Source organism: Mustela putorius, unplaced genomic scaffold (assembly GCF_011764305.1).
Source record: "Mustela putorius furo isolate JIRA1106 unplaced genomic scaffold, ASM1176430v1.1 tig00003962_pilon_pilon_pilon, whole genome shotgun sequence".
Lineage (NCBI taxonomy): Eukaryota > Metazoa > Chordata > Mammalia > Carnivora > Mustelidae > Mustela > Mustela putorius.
In genome coordinates this window covers 20554658-20573461 of record NW_025422106.1, presented here as the reverse complement: position 1 = coordinate 20573461, position 18804 = coordinate 20554658, and the positions used below count along the sequence as shown (strand labels likewise).

Genomic DNA, 18804 nt, shown 5'->3' with positions numbered 1-18804 from the left:
ATGCGTTTTGGCAAGCAGGGCATTCTAAGGTTATAGAAATAAGAATCTGCATGTACCTGCCCTGGGTCTTGATAAGACAGTATCTATGATCCTTGCGGGGTGAACTGCTCTTTTGCACATGGCTAATGACTCTTCTTTTCAAACAGTTAATGAATGGATTCTGATGCTTCGAATGGATTCAGGCTCATCAAGGAATTAATCCATAAATCAGGCAGCTGTGACTCAGTAAATACTCAGAACTTTTACATCTGAAATGAAAGCTAAGCTATTGATGTTTGGGCCTATACACATCATTTACATTCTAGTTATTCTAGAAGTCTCTTACACTGGCAGAAAATGGTCATTCTTAGAAAAAACTGTAACACTGCACAAGACCACCTTAGTGAGCTGAGCATGACAGAAAATGGTCTTCTCAAGTTTTGGTAGATAGGAAACCACCTTCACAATTTTCTGTGGTGTGAAAACTATTCTAACTTCATAACCTAATTAGCAATAACATGTCATTCAGATTCCTCCAGGAGGGAAAATTCTTACCTACAGAATACTTCTTTTCCTTGTACTGGGATTGCCTGATATAAAGCCCTATTTTCTGCACTTATAAAAACTATGAAGTTTAGGGTGCCTGGGTGGCTCAGTTGGTTAAGCAGTTGCCTTCGGCTCAGGTCATGATCCTAGGATCCTGGGATTGAGTCCCACATCAGGCTCCCTGCTCAGTGGGGAGCTGCTTCTCCCTCTCCCCTTGCTCCTCCTCCCTGCTCATGCACTCAATCTCTGTCAAATAAATAAATAAAATCTTAAAAAACAAAACCAAAAACAAAACACCAATTAAGTTTAGACAAGGATCACTGCCCTCCAGGATAACGGAGATGATCAAGCAGCTGTATTCCCCAGAAGATTTCTATACAAAGCGTTTTGGGAAAAGTGTGTTGGTTATACTTTTAGACCTCTAACAACAACTACCACAAAGGCAGAAGAGAATGACTGGCTCATGAAAACCAATGGGAACATTCAGAAAGTTGTCTAAAATGGGTAAGATCCATGGATGAGAAACATTTTCATGAAGTCTGCTAGGGTTTTTATTTCTTAGAGATACAGAGAAAATGTTACCGAAAGTAACTACTTCCATTTAGAAGTTAGATTCTTTTCCCACTTTACGTCTTGATTTCTCATCCTAAAATATACTGATGATAGAAAGATGCGAGTTCTCTGTCAGTGGCTACATCAGACTGGCAAACTCAAGACCCTATGCATTTCTCTGGGAAATAAGATAGCTGAATCCTACCTACGCCAGTTGCTTCATATGTATAAGAATATATATATGTATTTTTCCAAGCAGCAATCCAAGATCCTTGTTCAATATACAGGAATTGAACAACTCCCCATTTTTTAAAGATTTCTTTATTTGAGGGATGCCTGGGTGGCTCAGTTGTTAAACATCTGCCTTCGGCTTGGGTTGTGGTCCCGGGGTTCTGGGACAGAGCCCCACAACAGGCTCTCTGCTCAGAGAAAGCCTGCTTCTCCATCTCCCACTCCCCCAGCTTGTGTTCCCTTTCTTGCTGTCTCTCTCTCTCTGTCAAATAAATAAATCAATCTTAAAAAAAAAAAAGATTTATTTGAGAGAGAACAAACATTTGCGTGCGTGCGCGCACACACACACACACACACACACGGTGGGAAGGAGACGGGGAATCTTAAGTACAATGTGGGGCTGATCCCACAACCCCGAGATCATAACCTGAGCTGAAGTCAAGTCGGATGCTCAACTGACTGCGCCACCCAGGTGTCCCGAACAGCCCCTTAACTTTTTTTTTTTTTTTTAAGATTTTTATTTATGTATTTGACAGAGAGAGATCACAAGTAGGCAGAGAGGCAGACAGAGAGAGAGGGGGGAAGCAGGCTCCCTGCTGAGCAGAGAGCCTGATGCAGGGCTTGATCCCAGGACCCTGAGATCATGAGCTGGGCTGAAGGCAGAGGCTTAACCCACTGAGCCATCCAGGTGCCCCAACCCCTTAACTTTTATTTAAGCTTTTCTTTTTCCTTTTTTTTTTTTCTTTAAAGACTGTACTTATTTGACAGACAGAGATCCCAAGTAGGCAGAGAGACAGACAGAGAGAGAGAGGGGGAAGCAGGCTCCCTGCTGAGCAGAGAGCCCGATGCGGGGCTTGATCCCAGGACCCTGAGATCATGACCCGAGCTGAAGGCAGAGGCTCAAACCACTGAGCTAACCAGGCACCCCTACTTAAGCTTTTCTGTATGGTAGACATGTCTCATGTCCAGACATGATGGGTATTACAGGTAGTCCATTAAAATCTACTTTCTAAAAAACCTGAATAGTAAAGTGGGTACTGTCAATAGTACCCAACATTATTAGTATATATGATAATTTTTTATCATCAGGATCAATTTTTAAGATGTAAACTTGATAAAAATAGACTGAATGTGTAGCAGAGAAATAATTTCAAATGCTGATCATAGCAGATACAGTTTCTAATGTATTAGTTAATTCTTTTCTAGAAGAGCATAAAAGAAATTACTCCATTTTGGGTCAAGTGCAGGTATTATTTACAAAGATACACAGTAGTCAGGGTGATTTTTAAAAATGTGATCAATCAAGTCATAACACTTCCTTGCTCAAAACCTTCATACAGCTTTCCATTACACTTTGGACAGAATAAAATTCAAAGTCCTTATCCAGTCACCATGGTCAGGCTCTCTCTCTCTCTCTGACCTGGTCTCCTACAATTTCTCCCTGGATCATGCCATCCCTCCAACAGGCCACATTTGTTCCTGCCTCAGGAGCTGAATTATATTGGTTGTCCTTTTCCTGGAACTTACCCAGTATCTCGCTCCCTCATTTCACTTGAGCCACTCTTCGAATGTCATCCATTCAGAGAATCCTTTAACACTGCTTTGCCCTAGCATCATTTCCTATCCCTAACCTGGTTCAATTTTTCTTCACAGAATTTATTATTACTTAGCTTTATATTTATTTGTGTACTTATTTATTTTCTGTCGCATGTGAAAGTCGCACAAAGGCGAGAACTAACTTTGTCTTATTTACCATTGCATCCCAAGCATCCTGGCATCACTTTCACCGCCGTTAACACTTGTTGAGAGCTCACTATGTGCCAGGCCTCATTTTCAACTTATTACTTTTAACGTGCACAAAATCCTCAGAATGGTTTAATCTGCCCAAGAATTAATAGATAGTAAGTGTCAGAGCTAGGATTTGAACCCACCAATTTGATTCTGAAGACTAAGCACATCATTGTTACATTATTCTCATGCAAACACTATTGTTAAGATTTATGGATAAAAAAGTACTTAGGAATTATCCCAAGAAAACATGGAGGGTGACGAATTCACTCTTAGGGCAGATAAAGTATCACAAATGGTTTCCTAAAGCTACGTTTTAATAAGCTTCTAATGTTCTCTGCCATATTTAAATATGTTAGCTCCAAAATAAAGGTTAGAAATGTTCTTAAATGTTCAGATTTAAGGAAATCAACATTCACAATTTATATTCTAAGCACAAAGTGTAAGTACATGAAGCCATCAAATACATTTTCAGGTCTGACCCATTCAGTCAGAAAGAACAGAGGCCCTCTAACTACGGAAGATTACACCTGTGCAAATTGTTACAGCAGTCAGGTGCTATGCATCAGTGCATGTAATAAAGTCAACACTCCTTCTAATAGGTTCGTAAGTTACAGAATGAATCTGTCATCTTCAACTTCCTAACTTTTCTGAATTTTAAGTGAACCTCAATTTGCCAAAAGCAATTTAGACAGTACAACGAATAAGCCCAAGACACGTGTGCAAGACAGTTTTTCCTTTAAATCTGTAATAGAATTGAAAGCTACTAGAGCCTAAAGTAAAATCATACCTGCTGAATGGGACTTTGTGCCTGAAACAGTATTCTTCGTCCTAGTAGTTCTGCAAAGATACATCCGACAGACCAGATGTCAATAGCATTGCTGTAATGACGACTGCCCATCAGGATTTCTGGAGCCCGATAATACTGAGTAACAACTTCCTGAGTCATATGACGGGATTCATCTAATTCCTCCACTCTGGCCAATCCAAAATCACAAATCTAAATAGAAAAGATTATCAAAATATTTAAGAGACAAATATATTTACAGATATATAAAGTAAAACACAATAAGCAAAAATTCAGAATCTTGATGGATCTCTGAACATTGAAAAGTTTTCAATGATACAGGTATTGCATATTTGTGTCAATATATGATTTGCTCTTATTTGTAAAGGAGGAAAAAAGGTCTCAAACTTCCTTATTTCTACATAAAATGATGTATCTTAAAAATATTCTTCTCAGGTGCTTGGGTGGCTCAGTTGGTTCAGCGATTGCCTTTGGCTCAGGTCACAACCCTGGGGTCCTGGACAGAATCCTGCATTGGGCTCCCTGCTTTGGAAGGGAGCCTGCTTCTCTCTCTCCCTCTGCCTGCCACTCCCCCTGCCTGTGCTCTCCCTGTATCAAATAAATAAAATCTTAAAAAAAAAAAATTCTTCTCGCTCATCTTAACTGATAAGCAAAGCAAAAAGACAGCTCAATGCATATTTCTAGGTTTAATATGGAAACCAAACTATGTATTTTCAAGGCTTATCAAGGAATTATAGGGAAAAAAAGGGGGGCCTATCTTAAAGACCTCCTGAGCTATGTTCACCGTCTTTATGGAATACACATAGTAAAATTTCTTTATATCTATGGGTTTCAAACTGAGTCCTCAACTTCCCCTGTACCTATCTATTTAAAATACTATTCACACTTAAATACATATGTCAAAATGTACTACACTGTAGAATACCAGTGTTACTAGTTTCACTCATTTCTTTGTGCTATAAATATTTAACTGAATGCTTCTTATGGTTTGGATAGTATGCTAGAGCCCGGTAACACAATAGTAAATAAGAACGATTGGTGAATTTATTGGCAGACCTGGGAATAAATCTTTTCTTATTTCTGTTTCATTGAAAAGGATGCTGAGGTTGGAAGGTGAGCTGCTGGCAGACAGCAGCAGCAGCACCACCAGCAACTTCGGCTTATTTTCAGGAATTTCTCATATTAAGAAAATAAGATTTTCTTAATCCTGGGCCACCAAAAAAAAAGTGGGAGCACAGAGGTTAAGATAAGAGAGTAACGGCTTTCCAAACTCCAGCATCCTCACTGATCAACTTCATGAGTCAATATTTTAAGTGATGAACTAACACTGTTTTCTAAGTTGAGGTTGCAGCATAAGATTTTATTTGAAAAAAAGAGTCTGGCAGCTTTAAAAAATGTTTGAAAACCATACCGAAAAGGAAAAACAAAACAATCCAACCCAACCCCAAAACCCCAAGTTGTTTATCAAATTCTCCCAAAGGCTAGTGTTCAAATAACACATATTTTAAAAAACTCTCTTCCTTGGCCATGATGTTTTAGGATATCTTTTAAAACAAAACAAAACCAAAGAACTTAAATCCATTTTCCTCTATCTTTATTGTATTTATAGTAAAAAAACAGAAAACAAAACAAGAAAAAACAAGCAACCACCCACCGGACAGGAAATGTTTTCTGTTATAAAGCAAGTCCTTTGTTAAAAAGACCAGTCTGTCTGGAGTCATTTTTGGCAATTTATCTGGAAGACAAGCTAAACCCAAAGTAAGAAGCTTATATGATCAGATAACCAAAAAGATAATGAGATTTCCGACAAAATTATACATCTTGTGCTTATTAGGAAACAAAATATATTCAGAATATGAAAGGATACTAATTTAAAAGAAATGTTTTATCATAGTTATTTTTGATGAATTTGTACATTTGAGAAGAGAATCAGTGTCTGTAGCTTGGAACTCCATTTTGGGTCTTAAAAGTAGGCTGCTAAGACAGTCAAAGGAGTGGGGCACAATTTTAGTTTATCCTGATCTTTGTGTTACTTATTCATTAATGACATATTCCTCTAGTTACTTGTCCATGTAGCTAGAAGTTATAATACCATAAGAGATTATCTGAAGAATGGACTTCAAGCAGGTAATGGCACCAAGCAAAACAGCTTTGTGAAGTTCTCCAACCAGAAACCAAAATAAGAAGAAACTGGCTTAAGCCGTCATAAAACTGATTTGGTCTGAACAGAATAAAGAATTCCTAAGGTTTAAAAAAATTTGTTTTTAAAATTAAATTAGGGTTATGGGGATTGGGTGCAACTCTCTTTATTTTTTTAAGATTTTATTTATTTATTTGACAGAGACCACAGGTAGGCAGAGAGGCAGGCAGAGAGAGAGTGGGGGAAGCAGGCTCCCCGCTGAGCAGAGAGCCCGATGTGGGGCTCGATCCCAGGACTCTGGGATCATGACCTGAGCGGAAGGCAGAGGCTTTAACCCACTGAGCCACCCAGGTGTCCCGCAACTCTCTTTAAAAAGTGGAAAGGTATCGGGGAAATGAACTCAATGACCTATAGAAGGAATGTTTACTTTAGTGGACACTGGGAACAATCCATTTCTCTGTGGAAAGAGACTGAACTACAATACTAGTTGTTCTCAGGGAAAATATGAAAGATATGAAAGATAGCTTTTTTTTTTTTAAGATTTTATTTGAGAGAAAGAAGAGAGAGCATGAGTGAGGGCAGGGGAGAGGGAGGAGCAGACTCCCTACTGAGTAGGAAGCCTGACACAGGGCTGGATACCAGGGCCCTGAGATCATGACCTGAGCTGAAGGCAGATGCTTAGCGGAGTAAGCCACCCAGGCGCCCCTGAAAGATAGTTTAAAAAAAAAAAAAAATCTTTCTAGAGTTACATCAGGAACAGTTCTTCAAGGCTATAATGAAGGGAGTTTTTTTTTTTCATAGTATTAACATACCAGTTTTTCATTTATTTTTATTTTTTTAAAAGATTTTATTTATTTATTTGACAGACAGAGATCACAAGTAGGCAGAGAGGCAGGCAGAGAGAGAGAGGAGGAAGCAGGCTCCCTGCTGAGCAGAGAGCCCGATGCGGGGCTCGATCCCAGGACCCTGAGATCATGACCCAAGTGGAAGGCAGAGGCTTTAACCCACTGAGCCAACCAGGTGCCCCCATACCAGTTTAAAAAAAAAATTATTTATGTATTTATTTGTCAGAGAGAGAGAGAGAGAGCAAGCAAGCGTGTGCGTGCGTGTGCAAGCAGGCACAGTGGCAGGCAGAGGCAGAAAGGGAAGCAGGCTCACGCTGAGCAAGGAGCCCGATATGGGACTCAATCCCAGGACGCTAAGATCATGACCTGAGCTGGAGGCATGCTCAGGTTAGAGGCTTAACCTACTGAGCCACCCAGGTGTCCCAACATACCAGCTTTTAAAGAAAATTGGCCCAGAGTTTAAAGAAAGCTTTTAAAATATAAAGTGATATTCATTTATATATTTGCTTTTAATATTTAGTTTAACTGCCACCAAGTTAAGTAACAATGACATCTTGGTAACTTATAAAGCAGGCAACATCTAAAAGCCAGTTTTCCTGGGGTGTCTGGGTGGCACAGTAAGTTAAAGCATCTGATTCTTGTATTCGGTTTAGGTCATGATCTCAGTGAGATTGATCTGTGCCCTGTGCTCAGCATGGCGTCCGCTTGGAACTCTCTCTCCCTTTCTCTCTGCCCCTCCCCATTGTGCACCTTCTTCCAAATAAACAAATCTTTATTTATTTAAACTTAAATATAAATAAACTTTATTTTTTTTATTAAAACAAAAAACAAAAACAAAGTTTTCTTTTTCAAATACTATCAGTTTTTAATGTTAAGAAGAATATTTACTGCAGACTGAAGCACCATGTAATATCGTAGCCACTCATAAAATAGAATTTAAATTTGCTTACACAGAGAGGACACAACTCTAGGAAGGCCCTTATCTCTCATTTCTATGATGGAGAAAATATGGTGGGCCTCTCACTAGGAGTTTTGCTAATACATCTATTAGAGGCAGGGAAATGCAAAATGTGGATTTTGCAATTTGTGAGCCACTCTAACAAGGAACAACGGGTGGAGGGTAGGTAGAGATACTAGGGAAAGTAAAATTGAAATTGATGGCTTGAAATTTGGGGGCTACTACTCTAATTAAATCCTGTAATCAATTCCCCTTTAGAAGGAGTAGCAGAATTGGCTACTATATATTTGACCCTTTTCTGGCATAGTATTTTTAACTTTTTTTTTCAATAAAGATTTTATTTATTTGAGAGAGCAAGCAAGAGAGAGCATGAACAGGGTGAGGGGCAGAGGGAGAAGCAGATTCTCTGCTAAGCAGGAAGCCTGATATTGGGCTTGATCCCAGGACTTCTGGAGCATGACTTGAGCTAAAGGCGGGTGCCTAACCAACTGAGCCACCCAAGCGCCCCTAGTATTTTCACTTTTCAGTGTTTTCACTTCCCTACTTTGCTACCTGTCACACAGGGCATAGAAATGTTACCTGTGCAAAAACAGTCTCTTTTGTTTTTCTGAAGATTTTTATTTATTAGAAAGAGAGAGAGAAAGAGGGAGAGAGAACATGAGAGGAGAAAGATCAGCGGGAGAAGCGGACTCCCTAATGAGCAGGGGGCCCGATGTGGGACTCGATCCTGGGACTCCAGGATCATGACCTGAGCTGAAGGCAGTCGCTTAACCAACTGAGCCAACCAGATGCCCCCAAAACACAGTCTTTATAAAAGCTATACTTCATTCTCATATAAATAACTTACTAGTCTTGAAATAATTCTTTAGATACACACTTTCTTTAGCAATAGAGCAATCTAAAAAGAAATTACCTTCTCTATCTTCTTCCTGGTCACACTGTAAATCCAATTTCAGTGTTTCCAAAACATATGCAAACTATCATGAAGAAATCATGAGTCAAGATGACAAATCATTACTATGGCCATGACTAGTGATATTGCTGGAGAAAACTCAGTTCTTTAATTTTTGGTAGTGACGAAAATAACTTTAACTCTTTCACAAAGACACATTGTTCTTAAACTTGCCTTGACATTCTGAATTTTTCTCAGATATTTAAAGAAACTGAAAAGCTACCTTTAGAACACAGTTGCTGTTCACAAGGAGATTCCCTGGCTTAATGTCTCGATGTAAAATGCCAGCTGAATGGAGATATTTCAAACCTGAAATAACAAATGGATTTAATTGCAGATATTTAATTCTTTTCACTCAACCAACGATCTGGGAAAAACCACAGTAACAGAGAATTCAGGATTTAAGATTGTTCTTTAAATAATGACACAATAAACATTATTAAAAGCTTGACTTAGTCCTACCTCAAAAAACTGTAATTTTGTAAAATAAAGTGTCATCAAAGGTTTACACAACCTACAGATAAGCTTTTCAGGTGCTGGAATTAAAATTGACCATACCAATATTCTTGGATTGCTCCTACGGGTGGGGGGCTACTGGAGCTTGGCTATTGGTATGCTCAACCTATGATTCTGAGCCAGCTCCCACAGATCCTCATCACCCACCAGAGAGCCCTTCCCAGGGCAGAATTTCACTGATCAGTGAAATTCAGTGACCTGCCCAGGTTTGTCAGTAGTATTCCCCATCACTGATATTCAGGAGGGGTAGTTAATTACTTTCAACTATTTTTTTACATCTTAAAAGACTGACTTTAGCAGGCTTTTAGAAAAAGATCACAGCTTCAAGGCCGAGTCTTCTGAATAAAACACAGCAAATAATATATATGTATTTTACAAGGGTAAAAAAAAAATCCAATATCCAATATCTTCGTTCTGCCATAGAATAGCAACAAATCTATGGAGAGTGAACATCCTAGTTTTAATACTTTGTGTGTGTTTTCATTCTGTTGGCAGATGCTTTTTAATCTCCATAAAGAATACCTGAATCTATGAATTCTGGTGTGGGAGCTGAGGGAGAATATTTCACTGGGTAAGAAAGCTGTTTCAGCTTTAAACAATTCTCCATTTGTAACAGCAAAATTCCAAAGGACAAACCTGATGGCCAGACGCAGCTCCAGGAATGTCGGCTCACACTGCCTCTCCCTCAAGTTGGAGCTCTCTAATGAGCCGGTCTGGAGAATCACCTAGCTGGCTCTTTCTCAGCCTCCTCGCTCCTTTGGCTTTTAAGAGTCATTTTGGTTTTTTTGGAGTTGGACTCAGGTATTCCAACCAACACTGACAAAACTTGAAGAATAAACGTCATCCATAGGGAAGGGAACAGAGTTATTTTTCAATGGAATCACCTGTATATTCACCTGATTCACAGGAATCACCACAGATTCCTGTTTAGAGGGAACTTTGTGACAGACCACGGGGTTCCACAAACCATCCTGCTTATTTACCTTCCCTACATTAACCTACTTAACTGAGTAATGAATTAGGCCTTTCTCTTCCATCCATGAAAATACGAACCATTTGGCCACCCTTAAAAGCTTCTTATTTAACGTCAAGTGTAGAGATTATTAAATATAATTTGGTCAAAAGAAAAAAGTCGTTAGGAAAGAAAAAAGCCTTGGAAGGTCAGATTAAAGTTCAAATGAAAAGCAAAACATTTCACTTTATACCGTGACACTACAGTTTTCTTCACAAAGAAAAGCTTACCTCGCAAAATCTGATAAAGAAAAACTTTGACATGATCTGAGCTGAGTGGTTGAGGAGAGACGATAATTTTATGTAGGTCACTCTGCATCAATTCTGTGACAACATATCTTGAGGTTTTAAGTTAAGGAGAATTCCGAGAATTCAGACCCCAATCCCCCAAAGTAGGCAGTATGTGTAAAGAATAACTTTCGTTCTTAAAGCTGGAAAAAGCTTAGGGAAAAAAGCTTCTAGACAGCATGACAGAAGTAAAAATTCCAGCCCTCACACATACATACACAAAAGGCCAAAATTAAAGAATTCACCATTCAAAGTCAGCAGAAATAGTCTCTATAATCAGCATTATAAAAGAAAAATAAGGATAAAGACTTTTAAAATTAAGTTTTTAATTCCAATGTAGTTAATGTAGTATTCTATTAGTTTCAGGTGTACAACATAGTGACTCAACAATTCTATACAGTACTCAGTGCTCATCCCAATAAATGCACTCTTAATCCCCCTTCACCGATCCCAATCACCCTCTCTCTGGTATTTGTTTTCTATAGTTAAGAATCTGGTTTTTCCCTTTGTTCGTCTGTTTTGTTTCTTAAATTCTACAGATGAGTGAAATCATATGGCATTTGTCTTTCTCCAACTGATTTGTTTTGTTTAGCATTATACTCTCTAGATCCATCCACAGTTGTTGCAAATGGCAAGATTTCATTCCTCTTGATATTCTATTGGGTATCTACGTACCACATATTCTTTATCTATTCATCTATCAGTGGACACTTGGGTTGCTTCCACAATTTGACTGTTGTAAATAATGCTGCAATGAAAATAGGGGTGCACATATCCCTTTGAATTAGTGTTCTTGTATTTTGGGAGTAAATACCCAGTAGTGAGATTACTGGATCCTAAGGCAGTTTTATTTTTTTTTGAGGAACCTCCATACTGTTTTCCACAGTGGCTATACTGGTTTGTGTTCCCACCAACAGTGCACCAGGGCTCTTTTCTCTCCACATCCATGCCAACACTTGTTGTTTCTTGCATTGTTGATTTTAGCCATTCTGACAGGTATGAGGTGACATCTCATTGTAGTTTTGATTTGCATTTCCTTGATGACAAGAGATGTTGAGAATCTTTTCATGTGTCTGTTGACTATCTGTAGGTCTTTGGAGAAATGTCTGTTTTCTGCCTATTTTTAACTGATTTTTTGGGGGGGGAGTTCAGTTGCATAAGTTCTTTATATATCAGAAAATAACCCTTTATTGGATATGTCATTGGCAAATATCTTCTCAAATATAATAAACATTTTAACTTATTTTTTACAGATTTTATTTATTGGAAAGGGAGAGACAGCATGAGCAAGAGAACACAAGCAGGGGGAGCAACAGAGGGTGAGGGAGAAGCAGGCTCCCAGCTGAGCAGGGAACCCAATGTAGGGCTCGATCCCAGGACCCTGAGATCACGACCTGAGCCCAAAGGCAGACGCTTAGCCAACTGCGCCACCCAATAGCCCCAAGGATAAACGTTTTAAATGACAGCCAGGCCAGGAAGAATGTGAAGACCAAATAGTCTCGGGTCTATTCAAACATGTTACTGGAGCATCCTTTGAATCCAAACAAGAGAGGGGTGATGGGGGTCTCACTCTAGGCCACCATGGCACCCATGGAAAGGATGACAACCTACCCATCTTTGTATACTTTACAAAGAATAGTACTCCTAGAAATGTGCAAAATGATTAGTTAAAATCCAAATCTACCCACAATCTTAATTCTTTTATTTAACTTATTATTATTATTATTATTTACATTTATGGCTCCTTTATTAAGTTTGAAGCTTCCTATGCTTTGTACTTTAATACCCTCAGGGTTTTGTTCAAACAACACATGGCTGATGATCAAAGCCTGGAAGGATGGAGCCCAGGGAGCAATGAAGAGGTGGAATTCAGAACTCTTGTGAAGATAACTCTTTTGTTATATTTAAAATAGGGCAAATTCATGTCTTACCCTGCACACAGTTAAGGACTCATCACAAGTTTGGGTGAATTTTATAATTTAAATTTAACCTTCTTAAGACAAGGGGAGAGTACCCTTGATTTCAGGAGATTCCTACCAGGTTTCAAATTCTTTGGACACCTTGAGAAAGTCAGTTTCATGTTCTGAGTTAAAACACTAAAACTCCCCTAGCCCTGTACAACTGAAAGCAGGGAAAGGCAAAATAGCAACAACAAAGCAGAGCTGTTACTGGGCTGCAGAGTTCTTCTGCTTTCTTCCTTAGCTCTTCAGATCCTAACTTTCTTCTTCCAGGGCGGTATTATGGAATCTTCTGAAAGGACAACCCATCTGACAGTCTGTAAAACACAGTATCACTATTGTCCCACAGCTAGTCCTAGAAGACAGACCATCTTAAGAGGCTGATGTAGTCTTAGTGTGCTTAGCATGAACTATAAATGAACTAAGACAGTCCCAGGTCTCCTATTTTAGCACTTATATGCTCGCTGTAAGGGTAAATGCTATGAATATAAAAATAAAGATGAGAAGGAGTCTGCCTTCAAAACTTAAATTTTTAAAAAGTGCTGGTAGGCTTTGGATTTTACCTTTATGAGCTTTAAAGACAAACAAGTGGTCATTATCTGGGCAGAATGATTTAAAAACTCTTCTAATTTAACATTTTAGCAAAAGCAAGTGGTAACAACTTGAGAGTAGGGAGAATTAATAACTGGTAACACTCACACACACAGTCAAAATGCCCTCAAGACATTTCCTTCAAATAGCTTTTAGAACACCCAACTGTTGGCTTTTCTTTTCTCTCACTGGTTGTTCTCAATTCTTTGTTGTTTCCCTTCTCCAATCATTTAATGTTGAAATGCCTCAGGGTTTGGTTCTCTTGTCTTTCCACACTCATTTTCTTGGGAAATTGGATCCAATCCCAGGACTTTAAACAATATACATGCAGGTGACTCCCAACTTTATATCCCTAGTTAATCTTGTTTCCTTAAGTCCAGCCTTGTTTATCAAACTGTCTACCCATCATCTCCTCTGGATGTCTGACATCTCAAACTGTCAAAACTGTCCAAACGTGTATTCTCCATCCCCCTCACCAAATCATTTATTCTTGTCGTAAGCTTTGTTAGAGTAAATCTATTTTTCCAGCAAGCTGCTCATACCACAAGCCACAAACCTTGGAGTCATCCTAGATTTCTCTTTTTCTTATTCTACCTCTAATTCATCAGAAAATCCTGTTGGCTCTTTCACAGAATTAGACTACTTCTTATCATGTCCACTGTTACCTCCCTTGGCCCAAGACCTTTAGATTTCTAAGACACATAAACCAGAATAAATTTTGATGCTTTTATTTCTAATTGTCTATATATTGAGTTACTCTATTATATAATATATACAGAATATATATTATAAGAAATATACTCTATTTTAAATCATATATCATATATATGAAATTTTAATGTTTTCATATTCTTAAGTTACTTTTATTCTAGGTTTTATTAATCAGATTCTTTCCAAAGAATTACAATCTACTCCGTAATGAAGGTTAGTGAGAAAATGGGATTTTACATGCAGAATTTTCTAAGGAGAGTCTTCAGTGACATGTTAGACTCATTCTATAAAACAATACATATCAGGTAAATTATGATATTATTACCAGGATTAGATTTACATTTTTTCTTAATAGCTTAAAATTTCTTTCTTTCTTTTTTTTAAAGATTTTATTTATTTGACAGAGATCACAAATAGGCAGAGAGGGAGGCATGGGGGTTGCGGGGAAGCAGGGTCCCCGCTGAGCAGAGAGCTGGATGCAGGGCTCAATCCCAGGACTCTGGGATCATGATCTGAGCCTAAGGCAGAAGCTTTAACCCACTGAGCCTCCCAGGCGCCCCACTTAAAATTTCTTCTTATAAAAATTTTTAAACACCTGGAAAAGTTGAAAAACTTAAATAGTGATCACCCATATATATACAGCCACCCCTTAGATTCTACACTTAACATTTTGCCGTATTTGCTTTAGTACATGTTTATCTTTGGCTCTTTCCATTCATCAATTCATCTTATTTCCTTGGCTACATTTCACAGGACATTTTCTTAAATGAAAGCCAGATTATGTCACTCTTCTGCAAAAGTTTCCCATTTCATTTAGAGTCAAAGCCAAAGTCATTAAAATGTCCTTAACAGGGCCATAAATGATCTGTCCTCCTTACTTCTCTGACCTTCTCTACTATCATTTCTGCTATTTTGCTATTTTCTAAACATGCTAGACACACTCTGACCATAGGCCTTTGCTCTAGCAGTTCCCTCTGCCTGGAATGGGCTTTCCCAGACACCATGGATAACTCTTTCACCTCCTTTGTGTTTTTGTTCAAACCATATCTTTTGAAGGAGGCCTACCTGGACCATTCTAATATTGCATCTTGCATGCCTTTTACAATAGCTACCCACTTGCACAGCTCTACTTTGTCTCTTTTCCTTTAGTACTTATCCTATATAATTTACTTGTTATGTTTACTGTTTATCTGTCTCCCCAACCCTGCCCCAAGAGGGAAAGTGTTTTTGTCTGTTGCTCCCAAGTCTTTCCCAAATTCTCAGACACACATGTCTGCACACAGTTAAGTCTCCTATAAACAACTGTTGGGTGAATGAACTATATATACAGTATGTGTGTGTATGTACACACACACACCCACACACCCACACACCTACACGGAGTACCCACTAGGTACTCTACTAAGTATTTTAAATATATCACCTCATCTGATTTTCATGGCATTCCTGCAAGGAGATGATAGTATTCACAATTATAGATGAGGAAACTGAGGCCATCAGAAGGCAAGGAACCTAAGTTTACACAGTAGCAAAATTGGACTTGACTATGTTTAAGATTGTTTCAATGGCTGGATTTTATCTTCCCTTCTTTTTGTGAGTTAATATTTTAAAAACTGTAATAAAATATACTGAATGTTCACTGTGTTTCTTTTTTTTTTTTTAAAGATTTTTTTTTTTGTCAGAGAGAGAGAGAGCGTGAGCACAGGCAGACAGAATGGCAGGCAGAGGCAGAGGGAGAAGCAGACTCCCTGCCGAGCAAGGAGCCCGATGTGGGACTCGATCCCAGGATGCTGGGATCATGACCCGAGCCGAAGGCAGCTGCTCAACCAACTGAGCCACCCAGGCATCCCCACTGTGTTTCTTATAGATGACTTTCAGCTAATCAATGCAGAAGCGATACTACATGAGTAAAAAAAAATTGCCATTTTTCAACCTCTATGACATCATGGATATAAGCACCAATTATCAATGGCTGCTAAAACCATTTGAAAGGGAAACTGATCAGCATCACTTCAGGCTACCACTCAACCACAGCTACACTTAATTTGTGGTATTATGTCTTTGTGACATTCACACCACTGCCAGAAAATATTCATGTCTTTAAAAAACCTCAATATAGGGGTGCCTGGGTGGCTCAGTTGGTTAGGCGCCTGACTCTTGATTTCGGCTTGGGTCATTATCTCAGTGTTGTGAGATCAAGTCCCAAGTTGAGCCCCATTTTGGGCTCTGTGCTGGGCACGGAACCTGCGTAATATTCTTTCTCCCTCTGTCCCTCCCCCACCCCGTGAAGCCTCTCTCAAAATAACAAAAACAACAAAACAAAACCCCCCAAAACGAACCTCAATATAATCAATGCTCTAGCTCCAATGACCAGTTTACTAGAAATACGGGGAATAAAAGAACAAGACACCATGAAGAAGTAATCAGCTAAACACAATGTGGAACACTCTTCAGGAAAAATTCTCCAACAAATAAATAACCAAAAAAAGGGGGATGGATACATGAGGGGTAGAGGAAGTAGGAATGTTTGGGATAAGAGAGTCTCAAAAGATGTTATAACCAAATGCAATATATGGACTTTGTTTAGAACCTGATTCAAACAAACCTGATTTAAAACAAGATCTTTGAGGAAATCAGGGAACAGTAAGAAATTAGATAATTTTATTAGATGTGATAATGACATAATGATTAGGTTTTTTTAAAGTCCTTAATAGTTAGAAATGCATATTTAAGTATTTGTAGGTAAAATAATTTGATGTTTGGAATCTTGTTTACAATAACTCCAGCCTTCCTTTTCTAGACCCTCAATAAAAAGGGAGGAGATGAGATTGGAAAAATGTTGAATAATTGTTAAATCTGGGTGTTGGGTAAATGTGACAGTTATTACACTATTGTCTCTACTTTTCTGTATTTTTGAAAATTTCCAAAAAAGTTTAAAAAAGAAATTCCACTATAGAAAACTAGAGAAATACAAAAAAAAACAAGGAAAAGAAAAACTACCCAGAATCCTAGCTCTTTGAATGAACTTACATCTTTGTGAAAATGTTGTATACGTATATTTATCTCTATATATGTATATTTGAAATTGGAATTATAACATACACACAGTGTTGCTGCCGGTCTTCTTAATAAAATATAGGGATTTTCTCCTGTTATTATTCTAATAAAGCAGAATTCTTATGACCTTATAGTGTTCTAATGTACAGATAGAATTCATTTAACCAATCTATCATTGTTGAAAATCCAAGTTATTTCTGACTTTAACTTTAAATAAACCTGAGATAAACATCATTTATCTCCATCTACCCATATTTTTTAGGTGAATCTGATTATTTTCTCACACATTCCTTTAAGTGGAATTACGGTACTGAAGTAGAATGTATGACATATACCTTTTTTCATTTCAAGTAATTTGTGAATACTTTCCACGATATATAGTTCTTTTACATAATTTAAGTGCTTAAATAGTATTCCATTTTTTGAATATGTCATGACTTAAGCAATCCCTGTCACTGGTCGTTTAGGTTATTACTGTGTGACTGTAATGTAGCTTTGTGAGACGGCTTAGAGTTTTATAGTTTCATTTCATGAGGGATCCTCAGTCATGTATAGATCCTTTCTCTTGGGTAAATCCATTTCTCTGGAGAAGAGCCTTCTAAACTTCTGTCTTAGAAGGCACAAGCCAGGCTGCCAGGGTTCTGTATGAGTTGGGGAAGGGGCCAAAGACACCACAGCTCAGCTCTGCTGGCTTAGGGAATAAAGATTTAGTCTTCTGCAAGACAGAAAAAGAAGATATGAATCTTACTATTTCCTTCTTGTATATACTTAAAAATTTCTTCTCCATTAGGAAATATTTTTTTTTTTTAAAGATTTTATTTATTTTGACAGACAGAAATCACAGGGAGGCAGAGAGGCAGAGAGAGAGGAAAGGAAGCAGGCTCCCTGCTGAGCAGAGAGCCCGATGTGGGACTTGATCCCCGGACCCTGGGATCATGACCTGAGTGGAAGGCAGAGGCTTTAACCCACTGAGCCACCCAGGTGCCCCTAGGAAATCTTTTTGTTTTCTCTATTTCATCATTTCTACCCACTAGAAAATCTAATCATAGAAACAGGAAAAAACTTCTATTTGTACCATTAAGCCTTAACCCAAAGTCCCAATATTCTTGAGTTGGTTCCAAAATCTCAAGGGACCAAAACCAGAAACATTATACATAAACAACAACAACAAAAACAGAAAAACTTTGCAGCTGCCATCACTCTGTTAAGTGTTGTTAACTTGAGATTTTACTCAGGAAAAAAAAAAAATCCCTGAAGACAGTATGACACATGTCAGTCATGTCTGCTGAGTCTGGTAACTTTTTTGTTCCTGTAAGGATTGAAAATTTCTCACATGGAAGTGAAGAGCAGGTTATAATCTATTCTGCCTTTCATATCTACACAACAGGCAGCCAAGTTGTGATGCCAAAATCTTTACTGTTAGTAGTGACAGTTGGTATGCATGCAAGTAGTAGAGAGAAAACATCTTAATCTTCAAGTTATTGGGTTGAATTCATATTGCTGGCACTCGAAAAATCTTGCTTTGACTTATAAAGGGAGTAAACGACACAGAAGCCAAAAACCGAGGGAAGTATGAAATAATGTCATATGCTTTCTTCTAACAGAGACTACATTTTCAAAGAAAGGGGAAAAGGAAAACATTGGCTGGCTGGAAGGGGTTGGTTCTATAACCAGATATTTTATAAATAATTATTCATCTCAGAAAAAATTCTTACATTTCATTTAGCATTATGAAACATATTATTTCCAGATCAGGGTGTTGTTCACTCTAAATCTATTGGATTTGAACTGACAGTACTAGACCATTACTGACCAAGAAAAATAATAATTTCATATGGTTCAACCCTAACACAGAGAAAAGTATATCAGGTAT

The 18804-nt window shown here is 38.2% G+C and overlaps 1 protein-coding gene across 1 annotated transcript in view; it reads right to left on the bottom strand.

Moving 5' to 3' along the window:
- NLK (nemo like kinase) overlaps positions 1-18804 on the bottom strand; it is a 170613-nt gene that overhangs the window by 21969 nt on the left and 129840 nt on the right. The window contains exons 4-6 of the mRNA XM_004747027.3: positions 10558-10664; positions 9023-9108; positions 3887-4096 (exon numbers count right to left, since the gene is read on the bottom strand). Coding sequence (XP_004747084.1) covers positions 3887-4096; positions 9023-9108; positions 10558-10664 — 403 coding nt within the window. The remainder of the gene's footprint in view (positions 1-3886; positions 4097-9022; positions 9109-10557; positions 10665-18804) is intronic.